Source organism: Anoplophora glabripennis, unplaced genomic scaffold (genome assembly GCF_000390285.2).
Source record: "Anoplophora glabripennis isolate ALB-LARVAE unplaced genomic scaffold, Agla_2.0 scaffold252, whole genome shotgun sequence".
Lineage (NCBI taxonomy): Eukaryota > Metazoa > Arthropoda > Insecta > Coleoptera > Cerambycidae > Anoplophora > Anoplophora glabripennis.
The window spans coordinates 385,815-408,720 of NW_019416370.1; the positions used below are offsets into that span (position 1 = coordinate 385,815).

The 22,906-nt window shown below is 36.9% G+C and overlaps 7 protein-coding genes across 10 annotated transcripts; 2 read left to right on the forward strand and 5 right to left on the reverse strand.

Moving 5' to 3' along the window:
* Positions 1-59: 59 nt before the first annotated feature.
* Positions 60-1,964, reverse strand: LOC108910403 (vacuolar protein sorting-associated protein 45). The gene has a single exon (XM_018714988.1). The coding sequence runs from the start codon at positions 1,853-1,855 to the stop codon at positions 146-148; it is 1,710 nt and encodes a 569-aa protein (XP_018570504.1). The 5' UTR covers positions 1,856-1,964; the 3' UTR covers positions 60-145.
* A 361-nt stretch (positions 1,965-2,325) lies between these two features.
* LOC108910451 (cytosolic non-specific dipeptidase) lies at positions 2,326-5,680 on the reverse strand. Its single transcript, XM_018715052.1, has 5 exons — positions 5,501-5,680; positions 4,745-5,425; positions 4,274-4,694; positions 2,669-2,920; positions 2,326-2,470 (listed from the first exon to the last, which is right to left on the reverse strand). The coding sequence occupies exons 1-5, from the start codon at positions 5,533-5,535 to the stop codon at positions 2,426-2,428; spliced, it is 1,434 nt and encodes a 477-aa protein (XP_018570568.1). The 5' UTR covers positions 5,536-5,680; the 3' UTR covers positions 2,326-2,425.
* Positions 5,681-6,040: 360 nt separating this feature from the next.
* On the reverse strand, positions 6,041-8,321 carry LOC108910410 (E3 ubiquitin-protein ligase RFWD3-like). Its single transcript, XM_018714996.1, has 2 exons — positions 8,242-8,321; positions 6,041-8,148 (listed from the first exon to the last, which is right to left on the reverse strand). The coding sequence occupies exons 1-2, from the start codon at positions 8,264-8,266 to the stop codon at positions 6,341-6,343; spliced, it is 1,833 nt and encodes a 610-aa protein (XP_018570512.1). The 5' UTR covers positions 8,267-8,321; the 3' UTR covers positions 6,041-6,340.
* Positions 8,322-8,937: 616 nt separating this feature from the next.
* Positions 8,938-11,631, reverse strand: LOC108910436 (ubiquitin-conjugating enzyme E2-22 kDa). Its single transcript, XM_018715033.1, has 5 exons — positions 11,196-11,631; positions 10,798-10,950; positions 10,098-10,180; positions 9,874-10,037; positions 8,938-9,252 (listed from the first exon to the last, which is right to left on the reverse strand). Exons 1-5 carry the CDS (start codon positions 11,256-11,258, stop codon positions 9,116-9,118), a joined length of 600 nt encoding a protein of 199 aa, XP_018570549.1. The 5' UTR covers positions 11,259-11,631; the 3' UTR covers positions 8,938-9,115.
* On the forward strand, positions 11,060-17,090 carry LOC108910435 (ribose-phosphate pyrophosphokinase 1). Of its 4 annotated transcripts, none has more exons than XM_018715029.1 (6): positions 11,060-11,118; positions 11,706-11,922; positions 12,065-12,254; positions 12,807-12,869; positions 16,256-16,813; positions 16,879-17,090. In XM_018715029.1, exons 1-6 carry the CDS (start codon positions 11,097-11,099, stop codon positions 16,969-16,971), a joined length of 1,143 nt encoding a protein of 380 aa, XP_018570545.1. In that variant the 5' UTR covers positions 11,060-11,096; the 3' UTR covers positions 16,972-17,090. The 4 variants fall into 4 exon arrangements, with proteins under 4 accessions (XP_018570545.1, XP_018570546.1, XP_018570547.1 ...); XM_018715030.2 differs by having other exon boundaries at positions 11,062-11,118; positions 12,065-12,248; XM_018715031.1 differs by lacking the exon at positions 12,807-12,869 and having other exon boundaries at positions 11,062-11,118.
* Positions 17,091-17,184: 94 nt separating this feature from the next.
* On the reverse strand, positions 17,185-18,359 carry LOC108910437 (peptidyl-prolyl cis-trans isomerase-like 1). Its single transcript, XM_018715035.2, has 2 exons — positions 18,165-18,359; positions 17,185-18,009 (listed from the first exon to the last, which is right to left on the reverse strand). Exons 1-2 carry the CDS (start codon positions 18,242-18,244, stop codon positions 17,562-17,564), a joined length of 528 nt encoding a protein of 175 aa, XP_018570551.1. The 5' UTR covers positions 18,245-18,359; the 3' UTR covers positions 17,185-17,561.
* A 61-nt stretch (positions 18,360-18,420) lies between these two features.
* LOC108910434 (endoplasmic reticulum mannosyl-oligosaccharide 1,2-alpha-mannosidase) lies at positions 18,421-22,422 on the forward strand. Its single transcript, XM_018715028.1, has 8 exons — positions 18,421-18,660; positions 18,730-19,039; positions 19,502-19,687; positions 19,807-19,955; positions 20,453-20,641; positions 20,699-20,886; positions 21,065-21,356; positions 21,573-22,422. The coding sequence occupies exons 1-8, from the start codon at positions 18,571-18,573 to the stop codon at positions 21,930-21,932; spliced, it is 1,764 nt and encodes a 587-aa protein (XP_018570544.1). The 5' UTR covers positions 18,421-18,570; the 3' UTR covers positions 21,933-22,422.
* The last annotated feature ends 484 nt before the right edge of the window (positions 22,423-22,906 follow it).

Sequence of the window (22,906 nt, forward strand, 5' to 3'; positions counted from 1 at the left end):
TATCTGTGGTAAATTTATTGCTCAATAATATCTGTATGCTAACCAAATAAACTGACGCAGAAGCTTAACATAAAATATATTAATTTGATAAAAAATAAATATAAATAGATATAACTTATGGTTGAATTACATGTTCAAGGAATGTTTAATCGAATCTTATATTACGGATGTTTCTGGTGTGCCTCCTGGTTATATTCTTAGTTGCTTGCTCCACCTCCTCGAGAAAACTTGCAGAATTATGAACGGTCGTCCCTCCTAGCAAAATATTAAACGTTGGATAATTTTTATTAAAAGTGTGCACAGTTAAGGATTCTTCATAGGTAGCACCACCAACGATGAAAATTATAATGTCCTGTGGTCTGACGTTAGTGAAATGATTTCCAATAAAAGGGTACAAATGGTCTTTCAGCCGCCCCTTAACCAAGTCTTCTAAGGTTTCGTGTAACAGGGGTTTGTGTTGCGTGTAAACATTATCTACCCCACTCAAGCCTTTGATGAACCTCTTCGTGATTTTAACAGCATTTTCCACATTAAACAGGTCGCTTTGTCGTGCATGAGAGCCAGCGTATTCTAGTATATTAACTATATTCCTAAGTAATCGTTCCGAGACCCCTTTCTTTTTCAATGTTTCTATAAGCCCGTTGAGGTCGTTATTACTATGGTTTTGGTATCTCAGAGCATACAACATCACCAGTTTCACTGCGTCAGTGCTTCTTACTTTCTCGTTGTTTAATAGCTTTTTGATGCTTTGCAAATGTGAGGAATGGTCGTTTTGCGAGGAAATCTCTTGCTCTATTTCAGACACATCCAACAAATAGTACTTATTAACCATTGCACTGAGTTCTCCGACAACAGTCACATGCTTGGTAACATTCCCAGAGAGCTTTTTAAACTGCGGATAAGTCTCTACGAAGCTCTTCATATCGGCGATACTTTCAATCTTCTGATGACTCTTGGCTTTCACTTGAAACTGGTCCATGAGTTGTTTTATATTTGTGCCTATTTCGCCATAGTTCATAAAAATGTTTTTGGCATAAAACGTATCCTGTTCGGCTGATAATACCACTTCCGACAGTTCCGGTGAGACTCCTGGCACGTTGGACAAGTTTACTCTGTTATTGTTAATCGTTAACAGCTCGTGCACCATAGCTTGGTAAGTCCACTGATTTAAGAGAGGTGTAATAGGATCGTCTCTACGATCTATTATTAACAGCAAAGGTTGACTGTTTTGTCCGTAGGCGAAAAGAGAAGATTCTTTACTCATTATTTCATCGATTCTCGTTCCCAAATCCTTACACAGACTTGAGTTAGCTTGGAATCGGATCGCAGGGCATTTCTTCAAGGACAATAGGACTGAAATTATACCTTGTACCGTCCTTTGCAGAGCTCCTTGCTGCCAGCTTAAAGAGTTCATACAAGTGGGTAGGCCCATTGAAAATAAATGTGGATTTACAGCTAGGTAATCCATATACAATTCTTGCACTTCCTTTACAACTTCATGTTCGTCATGCTCGGCTAGTACTTTTATATCCGCTTTGGCTATTATGTTGCTGAAGTAAACGTAGTAAGCCCCATACTTGGGATTGCGGAGTTCCATGCATAGCGATTCCACATTTTGCTGTGTTGGTCTTAGGAATACCAAACACTTGAGATATCTCAATCCGGTAGAGTTCGCGTAATTGGGAGAATCTATCCTCTCCAGCAGAAAAACTTCCTTCTGTTGGATTTCAGACTGGCCATACACCATACTAATAACGCTTGTTGTTTCCTTATCCATCAGTAAAACTTTCATTCCTGGCTCGCTTTCTTCCGTCATTTTCACGACGTAGGCTTTCACCGCTGCTATTACGTTCATTTTGCTTTTTTTTATGCCTTTGTCTACAACTGTTAATAAACGTAGATAATGAAATTTGAATACATTTTTATACAAATAAATCTGACATTTTGGTACCACATAACCTCAATTTGAAACTATTCATTTGAACTACTACAATAATTGAGGATGTTTAGTTATGGTCTCCTTTCAATTTAGTTATATTTTGAGTTGTTGTCTGAAAATAACATATTATTCTTCAATCTAACAGATACAGTTAAAAGGTTTCTATAAAACTGATATTACAAAATGAATTATATCATATTTGTGCAATTGACCTACCATAGATAAAACCAATTGACCTACCCGGGTAATGATTCAGAAGAGGTAGAAGAAATCCAATATATAAATTTTAGAGGCTGGCTCATATAAAATATTCTTAAAAGAATATAAAATTAAAACGATAATAAATACTGACAAAGTTTTTTATTGCAATGTATTAAAACACAACAAAAATATAATATATAATTCCTTAATCCATTTTAGCCATAATAAAAAATAAAGTATTAAAAAAATATAAAGCACATATCCCCAAGTTTACCCACTTTTGTCTTACAACTGGGACACTTCGTATAAGTATGCACCCAATAACTTGGTCTGAAAAAAATATATTATTAGATATTTACACAAAACGTGCGAAAATAGAAAAAAAAAACAACTATTTCTATGATTTCTTATCTAATCAAACGGAAGGATATTTCACCACAAACACATCTGTTGTAACATTATATCAACAACAACCAAATCATAAATCTCTATTTTTTAAATTGTTCTACTAGAGGTTCCCATACTTACGCCTTCGATATAGTTCCTAATGTTAATTTTCTCATTCTGCGAGTGCGCGCCGTCATCTCCTGCTCCCACCGGCAGTAAAAGGACGTTTTTTCCAGTAACTTCCTGGAACGTTAACGTCACGGGTATCGAACCACCCTCACGGGTCAAGTCGGGATCGACCTTATAAACGTGCTTTGTAGCCTTAATGGCAGCTGTGTAATGTGGATGGAAGGGGTCTTCCCTCCAGGGCGCACCTCCATGCGCCATGTACACCTTTACAAACATGTAAAATTTTTAAGATCACGACCATTTTCAAACAAAATACATTTGTTGAAATAGTTTAATACTTGTGTATCCCACCACTGTAATATTTATGTATTACAAAATACATGAATTGTAGGCAACCTACAGTGAATGTGAAGGGAGATAGTGTGGGTCAACGGAGACGAAGCTAAGGGGGTCGGTTGTTGTCCCGCATTTGGCGACAGTATATCTAACTGTGAATTCTAATGTTTTTCATCGCTGGAAGCCATCAACAGACAATTTATTTTTGTGTTGATTGAGTTTTTTGTTAGGCGACTTGTTAAGTACCCTTTGTGTTTAAGTATTTACGCTAACAAAAAATTTTAAGATAGTAAATCACACTAAAAAACATTTGCGTACATTACTTAGATATTTCTTTCATTGATAGGCAGCTCATTAGTATTATTTTAATTGGTACAAACACCGGACAAAAATGTGACAAGTAAATTACATGATTAAAATAGCGACACCTATTTTCAAAGTATAACAAAACATCATTATTTTTTGCCACCTATGCGTAAAGTTTGATAAAAACATCGGTTCACCTTGCATTTGAACTTTTTTTTAGCTCCAACGATATTAAAAAACATTCAATTAACATTTTATTCAGAGTACCGTTAGAAAGTTACGAAATTGGAGGATGAAGTTAATATGATTCTTGAATAACATAAAAAAAGTAATACTGAAGGGTGAATAACATGTAGAAAATGATACATTAACTATGTTTATTGCTGCCGGTTTTTAATTAGTTATTTTTTCAACCACTCAAAGATAACTGCAAGTGCACTATTTATATTCCAGATCTGATACTAGAGGTTACTGTCTGATAGATGTTTAATATGAACTGTATCGTACTTAACAATGTTATCTTATTTGGACTTGACTTGTTTTTTACCTGATTGCATTTTAATATCTCTCGGTATCGGATTCAATGTAAATTATCTTTCTCAAATGAAACAAATTTCAAAGGGATTAGAAAGCGATAAAATTTGAAACGTAACAAATAGTCTATGATTGAAATTTTAAGACAAAAATGTTTTTCTGTGCAGGATTATACGTATCTAAATCTTTTTATTACCTATTTACTGAATATTACATAGATTTGTTCGAATCCAAGTTATTTACTTTTAAGGGAAGATAACACAAGCAAATAATAGCTTAAGGAAAATTTTTAAGATATGGGATACTTAGATTAATATATATTTTTAATTCCTATAAAAATTTTGTTAAAAAAGTAACAAGTCAATACAAAAATTAAAAGTACAAGAAATAATGAACAAAAAATTTAAAAAACACAAATTAAAAAAAAAATAATCAACATACCTTCAGTTTATTTGGACTTCCGTGCTCTCTAAATATTTTCTCCACGTGATCCACGACATACTTTTCAATAAGGCTGGGCGTCTGATTCGGCACGATCCTAATCGAGAATTTCCCGATGACCTTCCTAGGAATGACGGTCTTCTGGCCGGGCTCGCTGAACGCTCCCTCGATCCCGTGAAGAGACAACGACGGATACCTCCAACGGTGCATCAGAAGGTCCTCTTTCTTCTCCTTGTGCAGCAACGTTTTACAGCCGACGTCGGAACGGTACGAGTCGACGTTAAAGTGAATTTTTGTGTAAATTTCCTTCTCCTTGTCCGTCAGGGGTTCCACTTCGTTGTAAATGCCGGGGATTTTAATTTTCCCGTCCTTGTCAACTAGGGTATTGAGGAGGTAGACCAGATCCGTCATAGCCTCGTGCCTAGAAAATACCCGGTGAGTTTAAGCGATAGCGGTTACAATTAAACTTACACAGTGCCTCCGAAGACCCCGCTGTGCAAGTCTTTAGCTGCACACTCGACTTCGATGTGGAAGTAGCAGACCCCTCTCAAGCCGTACGTCACGCAAGGCATGTCGGTACCCAGCCAATAATTATCAGAGATGCAAACGTAGTCGATGTTGCTTAGAAACTTATTCTTTTCTTTGTATAACAGTTCGTCCAGTCCGACACTCCCACTTTCCTCCATTCCCTCAAAAACGAACTTTATGTTTACTGGGGAGTCAACACCAATTTGCTTGTATGCCTCGAGAGTGTGTAACCAAGCCAGAACGGGGCCTTTATCGTCTGACGATCCCCTACCAAATAATTTACCGTCCTTTTCGGTCAATACAAAGGGCTCCGAGTCCCAACCGTCTTCTATTAATGCTGGCTGGACGTCTAAATGACCATAAATAAGGATCGTTTTCTTTGAGGGATCGCTACCTAAAGTCCCAAACAGTACAGGGGGTAAAGGGATCTCGGTACCATTCGGCAGTTTCTGGTTACCCAGTTCTTTGATTTCAGTCTTGATTCCTAGGTTGTTGCACCTTTCGGCAGTCCATTCTACCATTTTACGTATTTGGTCCCTTTTGTGGGGCCACGCAGAGACAGACTGGATGGCCACGGCATCTTTTAAATTGGTTATATATTTCGCCTTATTCTCGTCGATTTTCCTAAAGAAAATATCCGTAACGCAAATGATAAATTTTCATAAGTTCAAATTTATTTAAAAGTGGTTTAATACTTACTTGAATAAATTTATTAGTGTGTCTGGTAAAGGCATTTTTAGAACACGGTTAAATATGAAATTAGGTAATAAGGAACGAAGCTGTTTACGTGTAAAACTGCCACGACACGACGAACCTAAAAAAATCTCAAATAATGGGCGTTTTGTTTTTAAACGCCGGTGTGCCGTATTTATATCCCTTTTATATCATTTACATAAAAACTTGGTCAGCTGACCGCCAGATGACATTGACGTAGAGCGTGTCAAGGTTGGTTGGTGATAAGGTTGACTTGTATCCATTAGTATAAATAATAATGATACGTCACTAACGACCATTTTCTGATAAATGCCTTCGAAATTTAAACCCAAATGGTGTAGTCTATAATGGGTTCTGCGAAGAGTACTGTGTATAGGTAAAGTTGTTTTTAACTTTCATAAATGAAAATTTTATATGAGTTTTATGAAATGCACAGTTTGAAAAGCCGGTATTACTGTTTTATTATATTTTTTAGTTGTTTGCCCCAAAGAATGAGTTGTAGTCAAAAAAGAGGAAAAATAAATAAATATTAAACGTCTTTATTTACTAATACCATAATATATAATAAATCAAAATAAATTATAGAGAAACAATGAGTAATAACAATGAGCACAAATCTTGAGACTGATCATTTTATTTCCTATGTACATCAAGATTTTTAAGAATAGTAAAGCACAAATTGAGTGAGCATCTAAACACCCTGTATTACAATATCTGAGAGAATAGAAGGAGGAAATTCACATTTATTTAAAATATGGGATAAAAAAATGTAATATAAAAATATTGTCGATAAATGCAATATAGTTTAAGTCTTCAAAATTGTAACTAGTTGAATTTGAAAAATTCCATTTTCTTTTCAGTCAGTGAAACCAGATAATTACCGTTGTGGTTCTGTATCCCTCGCAAGTCGAGCACTGCGTCATGAGCCGGTACGGAACAAACCCTTTGGCCTGTGTTAATACTCCAAAGATAAACGCTTTTACTCGATTCGTGATGTGCCGCGACATACTCGTGCTTATCGGAGAGAAAGCACGACTTTGATAGCAATTTCTGCATCCCGCCGCCTTGGAAGGAGTGGATGACGTTGCAGTTCATTTTATACGGACTGACCTTCTCTAGAGTGCACAGCGTGTGCCTCGAATAGGATATGCGATTGTTAGGTCGAGACGATACAAGCAGCTGCTTCGTTTCGCTCTGGTACTTCATGCTCACGAACGGTCCCTCCAACGAAAGACTGTGACGTACGTGGTCGTTACCGGAATTCTCAAACACCCATAAAGAATTAAGCTTGCAGGAAACCACCCCTCCTTGTACCAAATCCGTGCCTGGACTAGACGGGATCGAAGCTACCGAGACCACCGGAGACATATCACCCGTTACCGCCAACGTACAAACGGGCTGGTGGAGGGTACGGACATCATACTTCACGACAACGCCCGATTGAGTGCCGATGTACAAAACGTATTGGTTGTCCGCGTCCCAGCAGCACGACCATAGCGGCATTTGCTGTGATGTCGTGTACATTACGCTGTTGCTGATGGTGTCCACAACTTTGAAAGATTTGTCCATGGACGCAGTCAGCACCCAGTTATTGACGGGGTGGAAGGTGATGTCACGGATTTGGAGGGTGTGGAGTGGGATGAAAGCGAGGGGTTTGTACTGGGAAATGTTGACTTTCCTGATGCCGAAGCCGGAGAAGAGGCTGTTGGGGGATTTCATCGATGTCATTATTAAGTCCAGTTGGCAGTTAGCGTCGAATACACGACATCCGCCTTGCCTGCAGATTTCTAGAGATTTATCCATAAAAAGTCTAACGATCGAGTTGAGGGGGTTAAAACTGCTGCTGCCACCGCCGTTTGACTGAGACGAGTGTAGATCCGATCTGTTATTCGTTAATTCCTGTATTTGTTTCTTTAATTGTGCTATTTCTTGGTTCAACATGTGTTCCCTGCATGCGTATTTCGAAATGTCCATAAGAATTTTGTTTTTTTCTTCCACAGCTGTATCCAAGAGTTGTTTCATTACGTCCAGTTCGGTAGTATCGACCGCTATCAGTTTCTTTGCATAAATGTATCTTAAATCGCTTCGATTCACCCGCTTCTTACAAGTCGGGCAGGATTTCTTCTGCTGGCTCTCTAACCACCTATTGACGCACTTGTACCCAAACAAATGTCCGCATTTCAAAGCACATATCCTGTGTTCGCCCGTGTTGGTCCAGTTATCCAGACAAATAGGGCATAGTCTACCGTCATCGTCATCTTCGCTTAGGGAACGTTTCCTGCTCTCCTTCTCGTCATTCTCTGAATTGATGCATTCGCTTTGGTTGCTCTCTTCGGGCAAATCCACAGGAGACGGTGCTCTACTGCTGGCTACAGATATAGCGGGTGATACGCGGTCTGTATCGCCGCTATTGGACTCTACATCATTAGATTCTATTTGTACTATAGCATGCTGTTCTACGGGTATTTCAGGGTTTATGAATGGTATGGGGCCTTCTACGTGGAGACCCACACTGGACACTACTACTACATCGAATCTGTCGTCATTTACGGATACGGTAGGGTTACCTTGGGCAGTCATATTCTGGCCACTGAGCTGAGGGGCATCCACATCCATAGCATTTTCGTCGGGAACTAAAAATTCGGGATTTTAGTTTTCAGTACTTTAAATAGTATCGTGCAGCGTATTTCTGATTAAAAGGAGAAAGTTTTTTATCGATAACTTACTGTAAGCTGCATTCGAATACTCCATAAATTGGTAAAATTGCGGGATTTCTATTATTTGGTTTTTTGTGATATTCACCACTAACCTCACTTTTAAATGTATTGTAAACAATAAAATCCCCAATCAATAGAGGTCAACCTACGCCTAAGTTCATGGGAAATAGTTGTGGGAAATAGTGCAGAGGCGTATTTGACGGGTTTTGTAAAATCAATACGACCACAAAATTAAGTTATGAAATGATATTTCATAATTTCGTTAAAAAAGGGTCATAATTTTATCAAACAAGTCAATTACAATGAAATATTTTGTGAACTGGTAAAATGTAGTAATTATTCAGTAAAATTGATTGATTTTCAGGTCTGCGAGACATAACCTACAAAGTATGTGTCATATCTTAAATGTCACAGCTTGCAATGCCTACTGTACTTAATTTATGATGCCTACTGGCATAATCCATTGTTTTATACCTACAGGTGGAGGTGGACCTACTAGCACAAATTATTACTTTGTATCTACTGCTGTAGGTCACTCTTTTAGATATAACCTACAAAACATGTCATGTTTCAAATGTCACTGGTACTCAGTGGCCATTAACAATGCATCAACTTTGAGACCTATTAGCGTATGCTGTTCTTGAGATATTATAAATTGGTTTTTACTATTTCTCAAACACTTTCCCACATGAGGCACAAGGAAAATAATGCAAATACTTCGTTTTATTTAATTTTATAGTTTATGTACAGTGTAATAGACATAAAAGGTATGAAAACTCATGGTTAAGTATATAAACATCATCTCCATCTCCGTCAAAAATGAACTAGTGAAAGTATATCTGAGTGTGTACGGGATATATGAACAAGCGCGTGTGTCAATTTACTAACTAAAAAGCTGTTCGGTGGCCCTTTCGAGGTCCCAGTTATAGGAAGAGAGCGCCGCGCGGGCCTGGTGGTCTTCGATGCCCATGTCTACGAGTCTTCTAATTTTATCATCACATTCACTATTTACATGAGGACCTGAAATTGATACGCATTCCATAAAATTAATGATTGTGAGTGAAAATTCGCACCATTTACACTATTTTAATGTCAAAATTAAAAAAAACAAGTTCCGAAAAATATGGAATTTTTTACTAAATTTTAAAAACGTCAATTATTTTCACTTCGCTTCACAATAAAATATTGTGTACGTGAAACATTTTATTGCACTACCAATGTAAAAGACCCAAAGAAAGTCAAATTCATAAAATAAATCAACTTACAGCTGCTCTACTGGGTATTTTTATTACTTGAGCTAAGTTTTAGGTTTGTTGCATGTAATATTGTATTTAGTCAAATAATTTCGAATATTTCGGCAGCAATATGAACCGAAGCAGCCATTACCCTGAAATCGTCAATTATTCCGTAACGTAAAAGAAGAAATTGACAGTAATACGAGATGCTGGTAAGTTTGATTTAATTTTGATTCAAAAATTTAAACCGAGTCAAAGTAAACAAATGTTATTAGCATGTTATTTCATCTTAAAACCAGAATTAAGCTAATCCAACGATAGTCGACAAATAAACATACGATCAAGACGGAATTAAAGTAAATCTACGAAAAACAGAAAAATTTCACACACACACACACATTTTTACCTCCTGCATAGACGTTCGTCCAATGCCTTGCCGTCAGCTGAAACATTTCTAGATTCTCCTTGTATTGCCTAGCCACCACGGCGTCTTGAGGATCGTCCGGCTCGGCTGCTGATAAAAGCGCCTGGAGAGAAAGGAGAACCGTCCTTAAAGTCATGGCTGCGGCCCTGAAAAGCAAAGTTCGTTAGAAGGACAAAGTTCGAGTGTAAGAAAGAGAACGCTCGTACCATTGGTCTTTTAATATATCTAGACATATGGCGCCTGTCACGGATGATATGTTGGGGTGCCATATTTTTGTTATGAACCTTACCTAAAACAAAATATCGGATATTGCCTATAAAATTAAAAAAAAACATTAAATCAAATCGTTACATCCACAAACTATACGTTTGCAATTTGCCTACGTATGAAAGTTCAATCTGATTTATAATTTTTCTCCTAGATTCTGTGTGAATAACAATAAAATATAAATCAAGAATTTATAGGTTTCTAAATCTGTAATATCATTTTAATGTCACACCTAACCTTGTTTTATCGAATATACAAAACTATCTCCAAAGCAAAACTGCATTTAAAACAACCTGGTTTGGATTACTAACAAGGCATTTAAGAAAAACATTTTTTGCACCTGCCTTATCTATGTTCAGAATTAGAACCCCTAGCTGAATATTTAATCAATAACAGACTACACACTACATTATAACACTCCAAATTGGACAACACCCCTCATACTGATTAATAAATGCACTGCAACAGAAAAGTAGGATTATTTTTAGCATATTTACCATCAACCACTTCAAAAACTACACATCCGACCTTTACAACCAGATTTTTTACGTGGTAAAGCAAAAAAAAACAGCAGCAAAAATTACAAAATCTAGAACCAATTTCCAATCAATACTGATACATCCTATTTGAGCAGTTTACCTTTGGCGGATTGAAGGGGTAGGTCTCAGGTACTTTAATTTCCAATATAAAATTTCCTCCCTCGTACGGGGTGTCTGGAGGTCCGGCTATTTCACCTTTCAGCTCCGTGTAACTGTCATTTAAAAGTTCAACCTTTATGGCACACTTAGCCACCTAAAAGGCAACAACAATAACTTTTAACGACATAACATGTTTTGTTTACTGTCAAAGTGGTGATATATTGCTCTTAGATGATAACCCTCTTTGCCAAGGCATAACATCTTTGGTTTTTAGTATGAACACATTAATTTTGAAGTGAAATGCAAAATTCTGAGGAGCAAGGTGAGTACCCTTTCGACAGGCAGGCTAATTATAAGCAGTGACATAATTCAAAAATTTTTTTCAGTTTTCTTTCTTACCTCTTCACTTTTAATAACCTCTTTAAATTCGCGTTTTATTCTTTGAGCCGCTATGTTTGCCATTCTTACTAATATTTAATAAATAACTAATCGGTAAGTGAATCAAAATCAACCATAACAACTGGGCTAAATCTTGAGGTGTAAGTTATATACGATGATTGATAAAATAAATCAGTTTTTATTTGATTTCTCACTTTAATTTTATACTGAAGTTAGTCGAAAAATGAAATGAAATGTGAAATTTCAAATGTCATTTTTCAAATCAGGGCCGCCAATGGTAGGTTTTCTGTTGTTCTCCATTGGGAATTATTTCACAACACAACCACCCAAATTTTGTAAATCGCATTTAAAAAAAATGTCGATCGCTGGAAAACGCGTAGCTAATTGTTTACGTCAATAACACAACAACAAAAACATATAAATTGAGCAACGATAATTGGGACTTATTGCGCGCTGAGGTTTATCGCACTGTTGCGCAGTACCCTTTATGATTGGTCGCTTGTCCCGTAGTTATGCCAGGCTTATCTGAGTCCGTACGTGCGAAGTCTTCACTGCGGGCCAATCTTGAGAAGCTTAATCAACAAGAATTAACACTCCAGAGCAGGATGCCGAACATCAAAGTCTTCAGCGGGACTTCGCACCCGGATTTGGCCCAGAGGATTGTGGATCGCCTGGGAATCGATCTGGGAAAAGTCGTCACGAAAAAGTTCAGCAATCTAGAGACATGGTAAGCAAATTTTGAATTGTATCGTTGCACCGTTGTTTTGCTTACATGATGCAGCGTGTGTGATGCGTTTTTTGGATGCAGTTTTTCGTTTCCACGCCGTGCGTGGCAGGTACGGTATATTAATAATTTATTGATTTTTCAGCGTGGAAATCGGCGAGTCGGTCCGCGGGGAAGATGTGTACATCGTGCAATCGGGATGCGGGGAGGTAAACGACAACTTGATGGAACTGTTGATCATGATAAATGCTTGTAAAATAGCCTCTGCCAGCCGTGTGACGGCCGTCATCCCCTGCTACCCCTACGCCCGGCAAGACAAGAAAGATAAGGTAAGTGTGAGTATGCCTTTTTTTAAGTAATAGTCAGTAGCACACTATGTGATATAACCTCTAAAACCACCTGCTTCCCCTTGAGATTTTTAGAATTCTATTTACCAGGCAAAATGTTAAATTTTTGAAGAAAAAAGCATTTTACTTTATCGTTTAATGGCACAAAATTTTATTTACACCTACCTAATTAAGGCTTATAATTAAATAAATAGTTTTCTTTACAGTAATAATATTCCTTTGCATAATTTGCACATATTTTAATGTAAATTGTAATCGATAAATTACTTGAAACTATTTGCAGTGAATTTTCGGGATTAATTAGATAATCTGGTAATCTGTTATAAATTATTTAAATGTTGCATCAATTTCATAGTTATTCAGTACTTGAGTAAAACTTTATTTATATTTTATCCTTAAATTCCTGTTGACTGAAATTACCCCAGAGTCTGTAGAAAAGTGACTCGCTTAGCTGTAGATGGCCGACAAGCTACGCTAATTTCAGTTAATTACAGTGTGTGTTAGAAAAGCTTCTGTACAAACCGTCCAAAATTATTTTAGAATGTGTCGAGTGAAAAAGAACGCCATGTGGAAAAGTGGAAATCTATCGAATGGAAATTCAGGGTAAAATATTTCAAATAGCTGAATGTAGGGGTAGCTTTTTTGGGTCTCGCCTTTTGACATTCATCTGTTGCCGATGTGTATGTGTAGCATAAACACACCCATTATGGTCATGTGAATGTATTAAATTGATGACTAGAGAAAATTAAACAAATCCTTGATACATATAAATTATGCTTTGGTGGTAAATTATTTTTAAAAGGTTTGTTTTTTTTTGCACAAAACCATGGCTGGTATATATAACAAAATTATATAAACAAATAGGCAAAGTAAAAATGCCGCAAAGGAAATAATTTACTTTCTCACATTTGTTGTTTTAGCTTTGTATTAAAAACACAGTGATAATATTGTTTGTATTTTGAAAGTGCATACTTTGAACTAGTTATTTGTTGAAGCATTAATTCATACTCTATTTGAATTTTATGTAACGTCCAAACTTATTTCGAGAAGTGTAACAAAAAAAAACACAATTGCAGCCTTTAATCGTTTAACAATAAAGAATGTTGCTACATACTAAACTTGTAACGAGACTAATCACTGTTTCTATCCGAAATATTAAATAATAATGTAACGCCGTTTATCGTACTCTACTAACCAGGGAAAAATCTGTCATTAGATCATTATGCATTTCGATATAACTACAGTTGGGATCGAAACTCAGACTGAGATTAGACAGTTCATTTTTAAAATTAATACCTAAATTAGTGAATTAGCGAAATAAATACGTTTTACAAAATAGGCGATATATTTTTTTTGCAGTAAATTGTCTCGTATTTTATTCAAACGAACTAATTAATAATTTGTGCAGTTTTGGTATTACGAAGTTGAAAAATTTCAAAAATATTGATCAAACGAGTATAATCAATAAAATATAAGTGTGACTTATTGAAATATTTGCTTAATATGTTTAATTTAATTGTCGCGTTAAATCTTCACAACCATTTTAATAAACCTATTTATTTTGCAGTCAAAAAAACGTTGTAACTTTGAAATGATAGCAGTTCATAATACCCATGACATTTAACCCTTTATCTGCATTTTGCTGTTACGAATAACAATTTCATAATGTTTCTTTCTTATACTTCGAATAAACATGTACGTTAGAAATTACGAAATTCTTCCTGGGGGTCCAATTTTCTTCATTGCGTCAATATCAAACTGATAATTCTTATCGTAGAATACAAGACAAAACAAATTCTGGCTGCAAACTTATTTAGTGTAAATTATTATGCTTTTGTTGAACGTCTACTTTTTTTAATAAACTTTGGCCCAAAATTACACTTATCTCTCAGATTTTTTAAATCACGCTTGGAAATCCTACAATTTATAAAGCTAATCTAATTTTTATATATTAATCTCAAATTCGATATCAATTATCTCAGCTGATTATTTTTATTATGTAGTGCTAGATAAAATGTCTTAAAATGCTTCTACTAGCACAGAGCTACTAAAAAAAGTATTTTTTTGATTACTCCGACTTAAAATGATATAAATTGTTTCAATTCAGCATGTCCTATTATATAAATCATTGCTCAAGATTTAAGTTCGTCGCTTGACCTTGAACTGTCTCATTCCATTTATTTGCACCAGTGGCGGGGAAATAATTTTTTCTTCGGAGAAATTCGGGCAATTATTTTTCAAATAATTCCAATTTGTTCCACCGAAGTTCAATCTGTTTCAGATATTCGCTTTTCTATTTCTGTATTTCCATCCCGGGATTACTGTATCTTTAGAAAATTACTTTAGGTCGATTTATGGAACAGATGGTTTCCGGGATTAGATAAAAATTGTACATACTGGAGTAGTAATATCAATAATCTAATCGTGATCACTGTTATTGGTTCTGTTTACAAAACAAAAACTGTGAATTGCTGTCCTTTTATCCTAGTGAGTAGATTTATAAGCCAACATTAAAAAGGACTATCTGATTGAGGATCATATACAAATTTAAATAAAGATAGCAAAGTTAAATATGTATTTTTTGACGTGTTGTAACCTAATTCACTAATTTCAACTTTAAATACATAACTAGAGGGGTATTAAATGTTATTTAAGAAGTATTTAATACTTAAATTATTTAAATTGTATTGTATCGTTGGCGAGTGTGAAAATTACGTTAACAAACGCAGTTATATGACTATACTTGCAAAATAACATCACAGGATCGAAATAGGTTAAAAAATGTGAGACCCATATTTTTTCTTAATTGATTTTGGCCTCATTTAAGTCCATAAAAAATTTAAATGCATTGTGACGCCAATGAACGGAAACTTCAAATCTTGCACCAAATGTAGCAATTTTTAGAATATTTTTGTTTGGAATTCTATATGTTAGTAATTACTGATTTATAAATTAAAAAAGTTATGAATTTTAAATGTATAAATTACATTTGCTACGTTTTGCAATCTAAAAATCGTCTTAATTTGTGACACATTGCTCAATTTAGCAATGAAGGTTTCAGAGCGACCTCTAGCGGTGGACACGGAATCAATTAATTTATAGAATCCCACCTAAAAAATCGGTGCGGAAGTTATTTTGTGATATTTCCTAATTTTTCGCCTAATGACGTCGTACAAGTAGAATAAAATTTCAGAATGGAAATTTAAACAGAAAAATTGGCGAAATTTAGGGCAAAATTGGAATGAAACTAACATCACATCACATGGGTATTTACAATCTTTTTTTAACATAAACTCCACATGAATAATCAGATAAAAAAAAATATTGAAAATGAATAATAAATCGATACAGCTTTTAGGTGGGCATGCATGTCAATTTCTACTTGAATATTTTTTCATACATGGCAATGTGTCTTGAGACGATTAACATTTACAAATTTCAACTATATGGACAGATATTTGGAATATCTTGTATTGAAAATCACTGGTGTTCCCAACGGTGCAACTAATTCTTTTTTTCGTGCTTTGTCATGCTTTTGGGTAAATGTTCATTAATGGGAAGCTTACTGTGCCCATCACCATGCCCTTTATCCTATTTGCAAATGCATTTTATATACAGGAAGTCCCAAAAAACTTTTCAAGGTTGTCCTATCGAAAAAAGTTTCTGATAATAGTTATAGGATATCAAGAAATCGATATTCTGGTGACCTTGAATTTAACCTTGACCTTTAAGCTTCAAGGTCAACCTAATAATATTAAATGGAGGAGAATATGTGCTTGTAGGTCATTCGTCAAACCCCTTGGAAGCCCTGGAAAGTTATCGGGGCAGCTCGTTAGTTTTGGGACACCCCGTATAAATCCATTATTTTGAATAATTGAAATTATTAATCGATTAACGATTAGTAGGCCAGAAAGAATGCATTTGCAACAACCCCCATACATTTCCTAACCGGGGCTCCATCGTAATCTATACTAACGACGTTCTTGCAGAGCCGTGCACCGATCTCCGCCAAGCTAGTGGCGAACATGCTCTCGGTGGCCGGAACGGACCACATCATCACCATGGACCTGCACGCCTCCCAAATCCAGGGCTTCTTCGACATTCCCGTGGACAACCTCTACGCCGAGCCCGCAGTCCTCAAGTGGATCAAAGAGAACATCTCCGAGTGGAGGAACAGCATCATAGTGTCCCCGGACGCGGGGGGCGCCAAGAGGGTGACTTCCATAGCCGACAGACTGAACGTCGAATTCGCCCTGATCCACAAGGAAAGGAAGAAGGCGAACGAGGTCGATTCTATGGTGCTGGTGGGAGACGTGAAAGACAGGGTGGCTATTCTTGTGGACGATATGGCCGACACGTGTGGTACCATTTGCCACGCGGCGGAGAAGCTGACCACAGCCGGGGCGACTAAGGTGTACGCGATATTAACTCACGGTATCTTCTCTGGTCCGGCGATTTCCAGGATAAATAACGCTTGTTTCGAGGCAGTCGTCGTGACGAATACCATACCTCAGGACGCTCATATGAAAGATTGTTCCAAAGTACAGGTAAAGATTTTAATTTTTCTGTTTTTGTTTGTTTTTTTTCATTATCAATTCTGTATTTTTTTTAGTGTATTGACGTGTCGATGATGTTTGCGGAGGCTGTGAGGCGCACGCATAACGGAGAATCTGTGTCATATCTCTTCTCAAATGTACCCTATTAATGTTAGTTCCACTTTATAATTATAACCATTTTTTTTTATATAGGATGTAATACCGTTTTTTAATGTACGATAATGTTGCGTTAATTATACAAAGTAACGATTAAAATTTTGTTTTAGAACTCATTGTTTGTTTTTACAAGAAAATATATTTTTTTATATTTTGATTTTTCACTGTCGAGAACGGATAGAGCCGAAGAAAAAATAAACGATATGGATTTTTTGTTTGGTGTTTTATTAGTATCTAATGGGTTAAAATTTATAAAGATCAAAATTAAAATAAGCGAAACTCCTAAGGAAAGTAGGTTATTTGCTTAGTAGTTCTAATGTACCGAATTCTCACTTTAGTTTCAAGGTTAATATATAACCTTCAATTTTTGTCTCAACTGTCATAAGTTATATAATCATTAAATACAAATTCTTAAAAAATGATTGAGGTAACGAACAGCTTGTAATTTGTTTTAGTGACTAACATGGCATTCTTTACAATCCATTTTTGCTTACATATACACAAAAATAAATTAGGGATTTTTTTAAACTATTAACAAATAGATTGTTCCACTTTTTATTAAAAAAAAAAAATGTCTTGTATCCTAACTTTTCAACACTTTTCCTCTCAATATCTTCACCTCGTCTACCGGTCTATCATTCCTATCCGTCTCCACCAGTCCTATCCTCTGAATGACCGTCATCCCAGAATGAATCCTACCGAAAATAGCATGTTTGCCATCCAACCATTGCGTTGGAGCCAGCGTAATGAAGAACTGAGACCCGTTACTGTCGGGTCCCGAATTAGCCATCGATAACACACCGGCACCCGTGTGCTTCAATTCGGGATGGATTTCATCTTTGAACGTTTGCCCGTAAATAGAAAGCCCTCCTTTTCCTGTGCCTGTAGGATCTCCACCTTGAATCATGAAATCCGAAATCACTCGATGGAATATCGTGTTGTTATAGTAGCCTCTTCTAGCGAGCTCTGCGAAGTTCCGGCAAGTTTGAGGAGCATGTTTCCAGTATAGTTCTACTGAAAATTCCCCCATACTGAAAATAAGACATAATACAAAGTCTGGAATAAGATAATACCTCCATTAGTTAATGTTTTAATTCATTCAAGGGTAATGCTGAAAATTTCAGTTTTAATGCCTAACCTCACTTCCATATAAATTGGGAATATGGAATCTATGAATTATACTTACGTCGTTTCAAATTGAACAAAGGGGGGTTGCCACATTTTGTCAGGAATACCCGACTGATTTATGCTTTGAACAGATAACATGTTTTTTTAATTTATAAATTACAAAACCCCCACAAATTAATAGGTTAGGTTCCATTGACAGTTGTTTGTCTGTATAAATTTCAACAAATTAGGGAATTTATTCTACCATAACCATATAACTGAGAGAGAAGAAGAAGAGGAACCATCAAGATACGTTTTCAGAACTAACTGCTGAAATCTGACGTGGGTTTATTTGTGCGATTGACATTTCGAATTCCGATGTCAAGCAGCGGTGGCAAAGAAAATAGATAGGTGCGGGTACAGAGAAAGAATTACCGTATAATATTTGAAGAAATTATGCAATATATATAAATTACCGTGAAGAAATGGTCGATTATTATCATGACCATGTCGCTGTGGACGTGTCGCCTTCTGAACCACTGTTCCAAAGAAGGAAAACAAAAAGTCTAAGGAGGGTGGGTGAAAATCTGTTTCTAAACCTTTCGTGTGATATCCATGTATTATTGAAACATTTAATTTTTCAGCAATGGAATCAATTGTCGAAATGTCAGAAGACTGTGGTCTGTACTCTGTCTGCTATGGTATTTTTAATAATAGTCTATGTAGTGTCTTACGAGCCAGAGTCTGCCGTTATATCTGTAGACTTGAATCCTAACGAGAATGGAAAGGATATATTAAAGAATATCAGGAATGACCCCAGAGATGTTGAACCCAATTTCAACGAAGTCGTACACGAGAGTCAGGTATTAGAGGAGCCTGCTGGGGCAGAGATCGATAACAGCGTCAATAAAAACCAAGTGCTCTTGCCTCCCAAAGTAGAACAAAAATTCACAGGTTAGTTGTTTACAAATTTCTATGTTCCTTATTTTAAATTTAATTTCATGCTCGTTAAACTAGAACAAGTGATATTTAAAAATCTAATAAGTTCTTGAACAAAATTGTTTTTTATTCAAATGCATGATGCACTGAAAATATAAACGAAACATCTCGAGATATCTCGAGCGATCTCAATAATCGAGTACCACTCGATTTTTCACTTGAGATCTCGCATCACTACTACAAAATATGTAGTAGCATATAAACACACTGTAGGTCTACATAAGTATTAATCTGTTATCTCGAGCATCATTCTACGTAGTTATTATTTAGACAATAAATTAGTAAATGGTAATTGTGTTGATCACCTGTAATCTTTCCAAGGTCGAACTATAATAGCCCCAAATTACCATTTGTGGTTAGATAATGGTAATTTAAAACCATTGTTTTGATAAATTCGTAACTAATGCGATTTTCCAGGCCCCACAACCATGCGACAACAAGCCGTCATAAAAGCGTTCAGGCACGCTTGGAAGGGATACAAGAAGTTCGCTTGGGGACACGATCACCTCAAACCTATCACTGAGAGCTATCACGATTGGTTTGGGCTCGGGCTTACCATCGTGGACTCTCTGGACACCATCTTCATCATGGGACTTAAAGAAGGTATCGTTTACATATTTAATAAGTTTTCTGTCTTTACTGGAGTCGAAAAACAGTTGTTCGCTTGAATATATTGTAGCATCGGAATATTTTCGTTCGGTTGAGAGTATTTTTTCTTCTAGAGTACACCGAGGCGAGGGACTGGGTGGATAAGCATCTACATTTTGAGGTTAATCGCGACGTTAACTTATTTGAGGTGACGATCAGAGTGTTGGGCGGCTTGCTTAGTATATATCACTTTTCAAAGGACGATATGTTTCTGCAAAAAGCGGTAAGTTGGATTTATAATTACGGATTTATTTCTCAATAACGATTCTAAGATAGCAGTTTTTGGAGTGTGGGTGGAATATAACCAACAAAGTATACTTTATATTATCTTTAATGTCATTATTACTCGATGCTTACTAGCGTAAAGCCGTTCAACCTACTGGCTTAGGTCGAGCTGTCGGATGTAACCTAAAAAGTCTTAAATGTCATTGCCAACCAATGCCTACTAGCCTAAAGCATTATATTGTACCTACTAGCGTAGGTGGCTCTGTGAGACATAACCTATAAAGTTTATGTCATTTGTCAGATGTCATTTTTACTCGATGCCTACCAGCACAATGCATTACTTTGTACCTACTGATGTAGATCGTTCTGTGATATATAACCCACAAGGTATGTCACGTGTTAAATGAAAAAAATAAAACAGTAACAAAAATGAAGAAGTCGATTTTAGTTTGTCAGTTTTGATGTGAGTTTATTTATTCACTCTTTTCCTTCTAGACTGATTTGGCCGACAGATTATTGCCTTGCTTCGAGTCGGAATCGGGAATTCCTTTCTCGGACATCAACTTATTTACGAGGAAAGCCCATGCCCCGAAATGGTCCCCGGATAGTAGTACATCGGAAGTTACTACCATCCAGTTGGAATTTAGGGACGTAAGTCGAGCTACGGGGGATCCCAAATACGAGGTAGCCTTATAAAACTGTAAATATTCCGATTCGATTAAACTCGATGTTATTTCTCAGAATGCCGCCGAGAAAGTGTCGAGACTGGTGCACAAACTGGAGAAGAAAGACGGTCTAGTTCCTATATTTATCAATGCAAATACCGGCCAGTTCCGATCGTACTCGACTATCACCTTGGGGGCCAGGGGCGACAGTTACTACGAATATTTACTTAAGCAGTGGATACAGACTGGGAAGACGTTAGACTAGTGAGTATATTGGACGTTTTATGCCGAAACTTGAAAACGTAACCTGTAATTTTTGATAGATATGATCTAACCTCAAAATTTTGACATAACCTAAACACGACAGATAACCTACAAATTTTGACGGATAAGCAAACAATTGCAACATTTTTTTGAAATCACCATTGTTTCTGCCATCTAGTTTGAAAGAGGACTACATCATGGCCGTCGAGGGTATCGAAAAGCACCTAGTGAAACGCACCGTTCCCAACGGTTTCCTTTTCGTGGGAGAACTGCTGGGTGGCGGGAAGGACTTCAAGCCGAAGATGGACCACTTGACGTGCTATTTGCCCGGCACCCTAGCCCTCGGCGTTCACTTCGGCATGCCGAACAGTCACATGAAGCTCGCCGAGGAATTGCTCACCACCTGCTACCAAACTTACGCCCAGCAGCCTACGTTCCTTGCGCCGGAGATTACTTATTTTAATATACAGGTGAGTTTGTGCGGTTATGTCATTTTCGGTGTCTCTCTAAATAAAAATTAACTAATTTCTGCGGTTTTTTTACACATACGCCACTTATCGCGCACTTTTCGGTGAAATTAAGTTTTCGTGGATTTCGTCACATGCGAAACTGCGATTTTGTAATTTTTTAAAAGATATCGAGTAACTTTTTTTGTGAATGTTGTCCAGAATGTTTTTTATTTTCAGGGTGAGAACTCGAACGACATGTACGTTAAATCGAACGACGCCCACAACCTCCTGCGTCCCGAGTTCCTCGAGAGCCTGTGGTACATGTACCAGTTCACGGGCAACGCCACCTATCAGGAGTGGGGCTGGCGGATCTTCCAGGGTTTCGAGAACTACACCAAAGTGTCGAACGGCTACACCTCCATCGGCAACGTCAGGAGCACCACCGTCGTCCGTCCCAAGGATATGATGGAGTCCTTCTTCCTCAGCGAGACGCTTAAGTACCTGTACTTGCTGTTCAGCGACAACCCCCGACTGCTGGACTTGGAAAAGTACGTCGTCAACTCGGAGGCCCATCCACTGCCGATAAACGTGATATGAGCTACGTAGCGTTTCAGTATCGTCTAGTCTTTTTTCGTTGTTGGTTTATGTAAAAACGATGGTAAGACCTGGTGTTGCGGGGTTTGGGACGGCCTGTGGGATTTTCTGTGGGAAATTTTGATATTGAAATTGTCGTGGGATCCTTGACGGCGAAATCGATTCATTTTTGTTCGTTTTTTCATGCGATCTTTTAGGTTTGGGTGCAACGGAAAACAGTAAAGTATTCGATTAAAAATAACGCAAAAGCAGTCTCAAATAGATTTTTAAAATTATGTATTGAAGAAATAGATTTTGTTGTACTTTTAATGTGAATATTTCCATTTTAAGCAGGTTTACATAGTCACGAAAACTCGAATGTTATTCTGACCGACTAATTCATATGAAAATTAACTTTTTTGTTTGAATCGATCTCGGTGCGGTATAATACAAATTCAAATTCGCGGTTGTGTAAACTCTGCTTAAGCTATGTGCAGTAGAAGAAGAAGAAGAAAACGTGCATTTGACCTACGGGGCATTATACACAAGCATGTGTGTCGGTAGGCATGTCCAGTCCAGAAAGCAGAATTAGAGGCACATTTCGGCCATATCACGACACGTTTCGCTTTTAGGAAAGCCGCAGCTTCAGTTCTGGACTGGGACGTGTTGCTACGCATTTTTACATAAACTGACGCGCTGTGGTAACAAATCAAATTAGGAATTTGTGAACGTTTATAAGGGCGTTTTTTGTTAAAACTAGGGCTGTTATAATTCGTAAGTTCTTACTTAAATGGTTCTATGTACAATTACTGTGGATGTCTCATATTGAGGCGACGCTATAAGTGATAGGCGGGTTTTGAAGAAATTATTCAGATTTTTTCGGTTTTGTTTGGAGTTTCGTTGCGGTGGGGAAATTTTTTACAACCCATAACGATCAAATTGTTTCAAAGGGACTGTTTATTTCACGCTATTTGCCTTCGGATTGACAAGAGTCGCTG